The sequence below is a fragment of the Mastigoproctus giganteus genome, chromosome 10, assembly GCF_048544385.1.
Source record: "Mastigoproctus giganteus isolate SK-2022 chromosome 10, ASM4854438v1, whole genome shotgun sequence".
In the NCBI taxonomy this organism is placed as follows: domain Eukaryota; kingdom Metazoa; phylum Arthropoda; class Arachnida; order Uropygi; family Thelyphonidae; genus Mastigoproctus; species Mastigoproctus giganteus.
This window is the reverse complement of record NC_143584.1, coordinates 161,354,753-161,367,955: the sequence shown is the minus strand read 5'-3', so window position 1 is coordinate 161,367,955 and position 13,203 is coordinate 161,354,753. Positions and strand designations below refer to the sequence as shown.

At 35.1% G+C, this 13,203-nt stretch overlaps 1 protein-coding gene across 6 annotated transcripts in view; it reads right to left on the bottom strand.

Annotated features, from left to right (window-relative positions):
* mrj (DnaJ heat shock protein family (Hsp40) member B6 mrj) overlaps positions 1–13,203 on the bottom strand; it is a 242,204-nt gene that overhangs the window by 51,338 nt on the left and 177,663 nt on the right. For all 6 annotated transcript variants that reach the window (XM_090383858.1, XM_090383862.1, XM_090383861.1 and 3 more), the window contains one exon: positions 7,700–7,838. In XM_090383858.1, the coding sequence (XP_090239984.1) occupies positions 7,700–7,764 (65 nt within the window). In that variant the 5' untranslated portion in view covers positions 7,765–7,838. The remainder of the gene's footprint in view (positions 1–7,699; positions 7,839–13,203) is intronic.

Here is a 13,203-nt window from a genome sequence, read left to right as displayed (position 1 = left end):
ATTGCAGTCCCTTCTACAAAAGCAAAAGCCCTTCTTTTTACCCTTGACAGTAGTTACTTCTAAGTAAATTTCATATCAATACACTGTGATCACTGCCACCTAGTGGTTCTTTTATCTGCAGATTCTTAATGTATGAAGAGTTGCTGCTGATAATCAGATCAAGAGTTTTTCTTTCTCTTCTTGCCTCTCTAACATGCTAGTGTAGAAAACAGTCATTCAATAAATACACTAAAGTCTTGCTACTCTGTGACCAACCCAGTAGCAGTATGGCATTAAGGGCAAGTTGCTGCTATGAATAAAGGGATGGTTGAGTGGGAGAAGGCAGAGAGAGTCATATCAATGGGCACTGCTTTTCTTGGACTAATATTATTACCGGAGTCTCCGATGGTTAAGTGCTGGGCCCATTGTTATTTTCTATATTTATTAATGATATTTATGAAGCATAATGTCTAAGTTTGCAGATGATACAAAGGTTGGCAGGGTATTAATCAGAGTAACAGAGATATGCTACTGCAACAGGATCTAGACAAATTAGGCACATGGGCTGATAAGTGGTAATTGGAATTTAATATTGACAAATGCAAGGTACTTCGTACAGGAAACAGTAATCCCAGATTAATGTACTGTGTAGTACCGCACTCAGGGCAGTGGAGAATGAAAAAGAATTGTGGGTAATTATGCAGTCAGATATGAAGTTCTCTGAGCAATGCAGACAGACTGCCAAGACAGCTCAAAGGGTTTTGTCAATGATAAACAGGAATTTTACCAGCAGGGAAAAGGAGATGTTTATTCCATTGTATAAGGCAATGGTTAGGCCACATCTTGAATAGTGCATAGAGGTCTGAAAGTCTCATTTTAGGAAAGATGCAAATCTACTGGAACAGGTTCAGAGAAGAGTAACAAGATTGGTGAGAGAAGAAAAGGATACTCTTACCAGGAAAGGCTTCAGTTTTGAAAACTGCAACACTTGAAGACTACACACCTGTGAGGAGATCTGATTGGGATGTTTAAGGCTTTGAATGGATTGCATAAGTTCAATGCTGATGGAATCCATCTTGCTTAGATTATACACATGAGAGGACACAAATTTGAATTGAGGGAAGATGTTGCAGATCAGATATGCATAAATTTGCCTTTGGATAGAGGATGGTTGAGTGTTGAAACAACCTCCCATTTGGTGTTGTAGAAGCAGGTAGTTTGTTCAAAGAAGAACTAGATAAACTGCTAGAGAGGAATGAAGGTGAAATTGGAAGTGTTGGCTTTTTTTTTTTGCTGAATGCTGTATAAGCTTGCTTTCATGTATCGTTTGCCACTACAACTATTTTACCAAGTTTCAGTCAATATGTGGGAAATTAAATCCCCCATTATAAGCCATTCTGATTTAGTGGCCCACTATATTTGTCTGTACAGTTATTCTTTATACTCATCACAGTTATTAAGTCTATAAGACACTCTAACTCACATTTTTATTTTCCCAGTTCCAGTGTCACACCAAACTGACTTAACATTGCACTGGCCACCCCCATATCAACTAGATGCCTTAGATTTTGTTTCACAACTAAGAGGAGTTGTTCCTCTCCCCTTTCCCCCTCCTCATATTCAAATTCTGCATCCCTTGTGTCTGAGTGAAACCATATCACTTAGACACAAGGGATGATATGGTTACCACTACATATGATGTAAGATTGAACTTTAATGATGGCACAAAAATACATAGCCCACTGTTATTGTGGTGCTAGTATAGTGGCTGCAAAAATCAGTTATACTGAAGAAGTAGTTCTTTAGGCCAATTTGGAGCTGTATATGGGTATAACAAAGAATTTTTAAATCTAAAAGCCTTTTCATCATGGATGTAGGATATCCCCTTGAACTATTATCATAATTTTCAAGATGTAAATCTGCATTTTCTGTTAGCAAAAATCAATTGGAAGATTTTGGAAGAATAATTGGAAGATTTTGATTTTAGGCATGAAATGAAAAAGAACTCTGATAGCAAATAACATTTAGTTTGTTTCAGTAATTTATATATTTACTACTAGTGAAATTCATTAACAGAGTCCTTTTAAGCCCGCAATATCAAATATCATACCAGCAAAGAAGGTTACCAAGGCTGTGCCGAGCCATTTTAGTACCTGAGGCAAGAATGAAAAATTGCACCCTACTGTTAATGATGGCAACATTGGCAATTATTTAATCTTTCTTTTGGCGCCCCTTTCTGCCTTTAATCTGAGGCAAGAGCCTCATTCACCTCACCCTTGGCACGGCTCTGTGCCAAGGTGAGGCAACTAATCAACCGACAAGTTAGATTACAAGGCAATAAAATCATCTATTCAGCTGACTAAGTGGCAGGAGCTTCAGGCCAATGAACACATAGCTACAGCAAAGTTTCCAGTGGGTGCAGACAGCCAACTTTTAAGAAAGGTTAAATTTGGGGAACGAAAAAGAGGTGGCAGAGAGAGAATAAGAAAACCAAAATTGAAAGCTGAATTATGTAAACAAGCAGCAGACATGACAAAAGATATGGAATTCATCTAGTTTCTTAGCAGTAATAATTAAAACATAGCTCAGATTTTCCTGAAAACTAGTCAAATCTAAAAATGCTGCAAAGAGAAAGAAGATCCACCCCACCGTGCATCCAGATGATGAAGAGGCTCTTTTGCAGTGGTTCTTAAAAGCTATAAACCAAAACCTACCAGTGAGCTGACAAATTCTATAAGCAAAAGCTTGTGATTTTGGATTAGCCTTATGATGAGAAAATCTTGAACCAGAGACAGGCTGGTTTAGCAATTCAAAAGATGAGCACAACATGACAAAAACAGTCATAAAACTATGACTGCTGAATCAGGCAAAGCCAATACAGCCCATGCTCCGGCTTGCATCTCAATATTATAAATTTCTAATAAAGGAAAATCATTTATGATCACGTCATGCGTGATAATCCTTTATTAGACATTTACACCAATGAGCCAAAACATTATGACCACCAAGTCGTTATGCAAATCGAAGCTGTTGTTGTTGTTTGTTTTTTAGGAGCATTAGCAACTAAGGCCATATTGCTCCAGGGACATGCGGTGGTCATTCCCTGACCTTTCCGCATCCTCCGTATTTGGTGGTCATGGGCTCGAACCCCGGCCTAATCAAGAATGTGCTACGCACTGCTGCTCCTGGCCACGGAGGCACCCATGAATCGAAGCACAGTGCCATTACTGTCATTAACAGCCCTGTATTTTCTGCAAACTTGGACATTAAGCCTAATATATCTTCATCAATATCATTGATAAATATACAAAACAATAATGGGCCAAAACACCGAATCCTGGGGAACCCCACTAATAACATTAATCCATGAAGAGCAGTGTCCATTGATTAACACTCACTGTTGTCTCCCACTCAACTATCCTTTCATCCATTGTAGAAACTCGTCCTTAATGCCATACTGCTGCAATTTGTACAGCAGTCTTCTATATGCAACAGTAATAAAAGCTTTCCTGAAATCCAAGTATATGATATCAAAATTTTTCGCATCCAGTTCCTTTGTAACCACATTATAGTATCCCATCAAATTGGATACTATAATGTGCAGGCAGAAAAAGAGACTGAGTAAGCAGTGTTGATTAACTGCTTACTCAGTCTCTATGATAAATAATAATTAGCACTCTAGTTTTTTTTAACACTATTTATTATTCATATTTTTACATATTATTATTATTCATCATAATTAATAAACACAGCTTACTTAGTCTCTTTTTCTGCCTGCATGTGGATCATCCAGATACCAAAAGTATACAATAGTATTTCAACATGGTTTATAATCACACAGTTTCTTCCTTTCATTCTGCTTACAAAGTATCAAATTTGATGCTTTGCTATTCAGTTTAGATGCAAAATTTAAAATAGAAAATGTATCAAATTTAAAATGAAATAATGTGGAAGAAATTTTACCGAACTTGCACTAAACTGTCTGGCTAATCAAAATACTTTGTGCTTCCATAAATTATGGTCATGTTGTGCCTTCTTCATAAGATATCTAACTTGGTTTATGACTATTTATTTATTTATTTACTCATTCACAACTGCATACTATTAAATTAATTTTTACTTAACTCACTGTGATTTATACAAAAAAAAAAGCCATTTATTTATTAATTAATATTAAAAAATGTATGTATTAATTAAAAATAAATTGCTTATGCTCTAAAAGTGAATTTTATAGTTTAAATATATATATATATATGTGTGTGATATGAAAACGAAGAAGTGAAAAAAAAAAAAAAAAAGGAAAAACTGTACGTGTACTTGAATGCGCCAAGCAGCAAAACAAGATACATGTATATAAATAAGTGTCACAAATGAAAGTAAAATAAAATAAAAGAAAAAAAAATAAAAATAAATAAAAAATATAAATATAGATGGAGAAGTTATTAAACACAAAATGCCAAGCCTAGTTGAAGAGAAAAAAAAGAGAGAAAGAAAGTTAAGAACCTATGAAAAAACAGAAAAAAAAAAAATTCATTAAGTAGAATTAAATGTGAATTGATGCTGAATTAACAGGCTAATCATATGTACAAAAGCTGAAAAAAAAAAAGAGGGGAGGGTAATAGAGATAAAAATTATAAAAATCAAAAATAAAAATTAAAGAATTAAATATTTTAAAAATATTAAAAATTGGTACATAGATCAGGTATTTCATCAGGGGGCTACACCTGATCATGTAACAAACCCTGTGTTTCTATGCAAACTCATGCTGATGGAGAAGCTATTAAAATGAAATAGATAAAAAAAAATTTTTTAAATTTTTTTTTTTTTTTAATTTTTAATCTCCAGAATCATTTTTACCTCACTCATGTTTCTGGAGATTAAAAAATTAAAAAAAAAAAAAAAAAATTTTTTTTAAATAATTTTTTTTATCTATTTCATTTTAATAGCTTCTCCATCAGCATGAGTTTGCATAGAAACAGTGTTTGGTACATGATCAGGTGTAGCCCCCTGATGAAATACCTGATCTATGTACCAATTTTTAATATTTTTAAAATGTTTAATTCTTTAATTTTTATTTTTGATTTTTATCTCTATTACCCTCCCCTCTTTTTCTTTCAGCTTTTGTACATATGATTAGCCTGTTAATTCGGCATCAATTCACATTTAATTCTACCTAATGAATTTTTTTTTTTTCTCCATAGGTTCTTAAACATTCTTTCTCTCTTTTTTTCTCTTCAACTAGGCTCGGCATTTTGTGTTTAATAACTTCTCCATCTATATTTATATTTTTTATTTATTTTTATTCTACTTTCATTTGTGACACACATATACTTATATATAAAAATAACAGACAAAAATCACCACACCAAATGCATATTAGCCCTCTGATGCTACTGGACTGTCTCACCTGATAATTCTTTTTTTATTCCTGCCTAGCACACCTATATTTCCTCTACTTCTGATCTCTTTCCACTGTCCTAGAACCCTATATTTTTATTTCTCACGAGCCATTAGTTTACCGAACACAATATCAAGATGCTATTTTTCTGCTATAACTCACTTTTTTCACCTTACACAAAGTTCAGCGACTACATTACGCTACTTTGACAGTTTATAATTTCTCCTCTATCCTGGGACGTACTACTTCATTTGTTTAATGCCGATCTTCCCAGCACACCTAGTAATCTTAATTTTGAATGACTTTCTGCCTTCTTTTTCCAACACAACAACAAATATTCCATAAATATTCCTAGATCTCAGCAGGTAATTCTTTTTATCCCATTCCACAGCAGTGTAATGGGCCACGCCCCACCGTCCACACTCTTGACTCCTGCTTGGTACTACAGCAAGTTCTTTCTTTGTCCTTGTCCTTCCTCTCTTGCTTTTTATTTCATTTTAAATTCCTCTTACTTATGTTTCTGTTTCTTTTCCTTTCTTTTTTATGTCTCTGCCCCTGTCGGGTCAGCCATGAAATATACGTCAGCATTTCACTTACTTACCACTACCTTTAACTTGTACTCTCTTAATTCATATTTCAACATGGTTTCATTGTTATAACCATGTGCTATGTATATTTCATGTCAGAAACAAAGGCCTTACTTCTTATTGTCTTTCCTTTGGTTTTGACAATTGATCCTTGAAAAAAATAGTACAGTACTGCAATCATTAAAATCATTGGATTTACAGCATTTAAGTACTTCTTTTAATGTATTATTTTTATTTTCGACTTCCGGTTTCGTCAGCTTATCTCCCCACTGTTTACCACATTTTACTTTTATATATATATAAAAATAACCACATCAAAAGCATATTAGCTCTTTTGGTTTAAACAATGACAAATGATATTTTTATACGAATGAAAGTACAGTACTGCAAAAATAATGAATAATACATTAAACTTGAGTGGATCTGTATTGGTAGCTTTTACAAACATCAGCATATGATAGTACAACTGCATAAAATAAAATGAAATGTTCTTTGTGTATTCAGCACATTAGCTCCTGCTTTGTGGATGCCTGTGATTGATAGTTTTGTATAAACCATATCAACTTAGCTACCAGAATAAAAAGTTATGAACAAATATTGATTTTTGTAAATTGGGAATATAAATGCTCCTTTGAAACTAAAAGGATACTGATCAGTAGATGAGTATTTATTAAATAAAAATCTTAGTATTAGAACGGCTAAATGATTACTTTGATGATGACTTTCTCTGTATCTTACAAAAAAAAAAAAAAATCCCCAATCATTCATACTTTCTCCATTACTAAAAAGTAACTATCCAATTCCACACTGAATTTTCTAACTCAACCACCATGACAGGAAATTTATTCCAATAAACTCTTAGCATACTGCACAAAGGTATAACTAATCCTATCTAGAGTTTATATTTCTTTTTCTTCCTTGTCCATTTTACTGATTTCCTTTAGGGCTTCACATAACTCAGTGGGCTCCCTTTCCCTACAAGGTGTCTTTCCAAGCTTTGCATCTGCACATTCTAAGCCAATATTCATATGGACATTGATTAACTTCCCACCCCACCAACCTGTTTACTTTTCTCTGAGAAGCTCTCTAGATGCTCTGTCTTTCTTCAGGTGTAGTTCCCAGACCTGAACACAATATATTAAATGCAGTCTCCTCATCGTTTTATATAAAGGGATGATGACATCCTTTTCTTTACTTGTGAAGGTCCTAAAATCAGAATGCTATTAACATACTGGAAGCATTGTAATACACAATCACTTTCATGTACATTATACTAATATTATATATTTAAGTACTGTATATATAATAATGATGGGAGTTGATAGTAATAACCACTTTGTAATAATTGGCATTGCCATCAGAAACTAAATGATTCAAAAAATTATACAGAATAGGAATCAACAGATCCATTGCATATACAGTTGCATAATAAGGCAATGCTAAAGATATAGTTGCATTTATAATGAAATTACAGTTTTTTTTTTTGGAAAAGTAAGAGATGGGCATACATAGAAAGTGTAGTAGCACTTCCTTAGCTGTGCTATGGTAACATAAGGGAACTTGCTCTAACAAGAATTGTACTGGTGTATATTAATTTTAAACCTGTTTATTAAATGTCAATTTACCCACTTCTCAAACTTTTTAAAAAATGGGAAGCCAAAAATCATGCGTGCATGTGTAAAGAATGGCATAACTTACTAATTATCAATTATATTAAAAATAAAAGTTAACTTACGCTTTCTTAATGTCTACTGTAGTGGCAACACGAGGTATTTCAAGAATTCTGTAGTAGTCCACCATGACTAAGCAATCAGAATAGTGCAGCAAACACTGAACAATTCTGCAATACTTCTCTTATCACTGGTTCCTTGAAACTGAAAATTAAAAAAAAAAAAAAAAAAGCTATAATAATTAAAAGAATAACAAAAACCTAACTATATGATATTATGAACTAGCCTCTTGTAACCAGGTAAACGTTCAGATTATCAGAAGTGTAACTAGGAATTTTGACATTCAATTATAATTATAGTATAATATCAATTAATAAATTTTTCAATTATAATTAGCATTAGTAGAGGTATATGCTGCAAGAACACAAGCTTATATATACAGCATCGGCCAAAAAAAAAAAAAATTCCCCATTTGACACAATCATTCACTCTAAAAATTTGTCCAGTTCTTCCTTGAATTCATTTACGCTATCAACTTTTACAATGACAGATGGAAGTCTGTTCCACCAATCAACAACCTGCTGGCTAAAGGCAAATTTACAAACACCTATTCTACAATTGTCCTTCCTCAATCTGAATTTATGGCCCTTCAGGTTTGTAATCTGAGCAAGAAGAAGAATCCCATTAGCATTGAGCCTGTTAACCCATTCAAGGCCTTATACACCTCAACCAGATTACCTCGCAGGTGCCTAGTCTCCAGATAAACCTTTCTTGGTAAGATCACCCCTTCGTTCTCCTCACCAATCTTGTTGCCCTTCTCTGCACTCATTCTAGCAACTCTACATCCTCCCTAAAACGTGGCATCCAGACCTGTATGCAGTACTCAAAGTGTGGCCTGACCATTGCCTTATACAAAGAAATAATCATCTCCTCTTTACTAGCAAAATTCCTATATACCATTGACAAGACCCTATTACCTGTTCTGGCAGCCTGTCTGCACTGTCCGAAAACTTCACATCTGATTGCACAATTATCCCCCAGGTCTTTTTCATTCTCTACCACCCTGAATGTAGTACCACACAATTGGTACGTTCCTCTGGGGTTACTTCTACCTATATGCAGTACTTTGCATTTGTCAATGTTAAACTTCAGTTGCCACTTCTCAGCCCATCTTCCCAAATTTTCTAGATCCTGTTGCAGTAGCACACTGCCATTACTGTCATTAACAACCCTGTATCTTCTGCAAACTTGGACATTAAGTCTAATATAACTTCATCAATATCACTGATAAATATACAAAACAATAATGGGCCAAATCACCGAATCCTGAAGAACTCCATTAATAACATTAATCCACGAAGAGCAGTGTCCATTGATTAACACTCGTTGTTGTCTCCCACTCAACTATCCTTTCATCCATTGTAGAAACTCTTCCTTAATGCCATACTGCTGCAATTTGTACAGCAGTCTTCTATATGCAACAGTATTAAAAGCTTTCCTGAAATCCAAGTATACGATATCAAAATTTTTCACATCCAGTTCCTTTGTAACCACATTATAGTATCCAATCAAATTGGTAAGACAAGACTTCCCCATAACAAACCCATGCTGTGTCTGAATTATTACTGCAGTCTTGTCTAGATGATCCTGCAATTTGTCTTTAACCAGTGACTCCATTATTTTCACCAGAACAGAAGTTAAACTAACAAGTCTGTAATTACTCGTGTCACCCTTTGATCCCCCTCTGTGAACTGGGAATACATTTGCACATTTCCAGTAAGTGGGGGCCTCCCCAGGGTCCAAGGATGCCCTCACAATTATGGATAAGGGTTTGCTTACTTCCTTTGCTGCCTCCTTTAATATAACTCAATAGATTCCATCCACCCCAGGTGCCTTTCATATGCTTAACTTCAATTTCTCCTCCACTTTGCTCTCAGTTATTAGAAAATCATTAAGCTCCCTATTAGAGTTTAATAAGCTTCTGTCCTTCACTTTTCTACAGAATTCCTCATGTGTCTGCTACATGAGCAGGATCACCAACAGTCAAAACATTGATATCAGGTGGACCAATCCGATTCATCCCCTTCCTTCTAGAATTTATATAAGTAAAGAAGTCCACTGTTTTTTTTTTTTTTGCATCCTTTGCCAAATTTTTTCCTGTAATCTACCTTCTCTTGCCTGACCTCCTTTGACCTGATTACAGACTAGCTTATGTCTACCACAAGCTTCTGTGTTACCAGATAATTTAGATGCATCCCATGCATTTTTATTTTCTGCCACAAGTCTTATTAGTTCACCCGACATCCATTTAGGCGTAAAATAATAATTAAATTATAATTATTATCCATAAGATGGTATTTTATTAAAACAAAAGAGAGGCTTTTATAATAATTGATTTCGATAATGACAATTTTCATAGTTATAAAATAAAATATAGACTCAGTTTCTAAATCTTTAGCTCCTTACAGAGCTTACAATGAATCACCACCAATGGCTGTGGACATACTCATCCTACTAGTTACACCTCCGCAGGCTATTTTTCTTGCAGTCGGAGGAATACATTTTTTTGAATATACATATTAGTAATGTTTAATTGATTTGCAGAATGTGCTATAATTGTTCAGTAATACAACTAGGAATTTTCTTTAGGGGAAAGGACTCATGTATCCCAAATTATTAGCTTTTTATAAACGAAAGAGCAACAGAAGAAATATATAAAACAAAATGTTCTTGGTGAGAGGAGGGGCTTTATGAGGAATACAAGTAGTTTTAAAAAATAATGATTATTTTTCTTATTTCTAGTTTGTATACATTTGTATTCATTTTTTAAGCCGCTATCTTTTTTCTGAGATTCCTCAGCAAATATAAAGAAATCCTTGGATCAATGATCTGTGTTTCTCACTGTTTGGCTGAACAGCCTAATCCTCAATATCATAAACTTACCAAAATTGCAATAAATAAATAAACTGAAACCATGAAAACAATTCAGATTGAAAACGTTTTTAGAATCTGTATGCCTATGCAAAATAAAGATGTTTTTTCAATGTTGTAGTAGTAGTAGTAACAGTGACATGTGATGCAAGAAAGCAAGCATACGAGCTTATGCAACATCAGCCAAAAAAAAAAAAAAAAATTCACACAACCATTCCTTCTAAATGTTTGTCCAGTTCCTCCTTGAATTTATTTCAGCTATCAACTTCCACAATGACAGATGGAAGTTTGTTCCAGCAATTAACCACCCTCTGGCTAAAGGCAAATTTCCGCACATCAATTCTACATCTGTCTTTCCTCAATTTAAATTTATGCTCCCTTAGGTTCGTAATCTGAGCAAGCAGAAGAATCCCATCAGAATTCAGCGTGCTCAGCCCATTCAAGGCCTTATATACCTCAATCAGATCACCTCGCAGGTGCCTAGTCTCCAGCCACTGCAATTTGCAGAACTTAAGCCTCTCTTGGTAAGAGGATCCCTTCATTCCCCTCACCAATCTTGTTGCCCTTCTCTGTACACGCTCAAGCAAATACATCCTTCCTAAAATGAGGCCTCCAGACCTGTACACAGTACTCAAGGCATGGCCTGACCATTGCCTTATACAGAGAGACAATCACCTCCTTTTCCCTGCTAGCAAAATTCCTATATATCATTGACAAAATCACATGACCTGCCCTGGCAGCCTGTCTGTATTGCTCAGAAAACTTCATATCTGACTGCACAATTACTCCCGCCTCATTTTCATTTTCTACCACCTTAAGTGTAGTACCACACAGTTGGTACATTTCTCTGGGGTTACTTCTACCCATATGCATTACTGTGCATTTGTCAATGTTAAACTTCAGTTGCCACTTCTCAGCCCATCTTCCCAAATTTTCTAAATCCTGTTGCAGTAGCACACTGCCATTACTGTCATTAATAACCCTGCCAACCTTTGTATCATCTGCAAAATTCGACACTAAGCCTGATATACCTTCATCAATACCATTGATAAATATACAAAACAACAGTGGACCCAACACCGAACCTTGTGGGACTCCACTAATAACATTAGTTCACGAAGAGCAGTGCCCATTGATTACCACCCTCTGTCTTCTCCCACTCAACCATCCTTTTATCCATTGTAGCAACTTACCCTTAATACCATTCTGCTCCAATTTGTACAATAGTCTTCCGTTTGCAACAGTGTCAAAAGCTTTCCTGAAATCCAAGTATATGATATCAAAATTACTTTTTGCATCCAATTCCTCTGTAACCACATCATAATATCCAATCAAATTTGTCACACAAGACTTCGGCGCCTCCGTAGCCAGGTGGGAAGGAGCAGCAGTGCGTAGCACACGCTTCTTGATTAGACCGGGGTTCGAGCCCGTCACCATCAAATACGGAGGATGCAGAAAGGTCAGGGAATGACACCACATATCTCGGAGCAATATGGCCTTAGTTGCTAATGCTCCTAAAAACCAAATAACAAACAAACAGCACACAAGACTTCCCCTTAACAAACCCATGCTGTGTCTGAATTATTGCTGCAGTCTTGTCTCGATGATCCTGCAATGCATCTTTAACCAGTGACTCCATTATTTTACTCGGAACAGAAGTTAAACTAACTGGTCTGTAATTACTCATGTCACCCTTCAATCCTTCTTTGTGAATTGGAGATACATTTGGACATCTCTAGTATGTGAGAACCTTCCGATTCCAAGGATGCTCTCATAATTATGGCTAAGGGTTTGTTTACTTCCTTTGCTGCCTCCTTTAATATAACTGGATAGATCCCATCCACCCCAGGTGCCTTTCTTATGCTTAACTTCAACAATTTCTCCTCCACTTTGCTGTCAGTTATTACAAAATCATTAAGCACCCTGCTACAATTTGATAACCATCTGGCATTTCCAATCCTTAACTCCTCATGTGTGAATGTAGATGCAAAATACTCATTCAGTTTGTTTTCTACCTGAGCAGGATCATCGACAGTCTAATGGACCAATCAGATTCACCCCTTCCTTTTAGAGTTTATATAAGTAAAGAAATCCTTTGCCAAAGATTTCTCGTAATCTGCCAAGATTTCTCGTAATCTGCCATCGCCTGCCTAACCTTCTTTGTGACTTGATTACAGACTAGCTTATATCTGCCATGGGCTTCTGTGTCGCCTGATAATTTATATGCATCCCATGTTAATAAATAAGTGTATTTAAGTTGAAATAACAGTAACTGAAAAGGTTTATAAAGTCATATTCTTTTAACATAAAAAATACATAAATTTATATAAGCTAATAAATTCCAAAAAAGCGGTAAAGCCACAGAAACGGATTAGAATGCAACGAATTTAAATTTTAATTTCACCTCTGTAGTTGTGGAGTAGAAATGGTTTCAAACACATTTTAAAAAGTGAAGTCACCTTGGCTGTTGTGAAAACGCAGAAGCCATGCAAAATTAAATCATAAGCGTAGTAAAAGGAAATTAATACTAAAATAAAATGGGTTATGTAACTTCAAGGCTGGAAAATCTTAAGAATTTTTTTTTTTTTCTTTTCCTCTCCATTACAAATTTTGGTTTGTCATTAGTCAAGTACAGCTA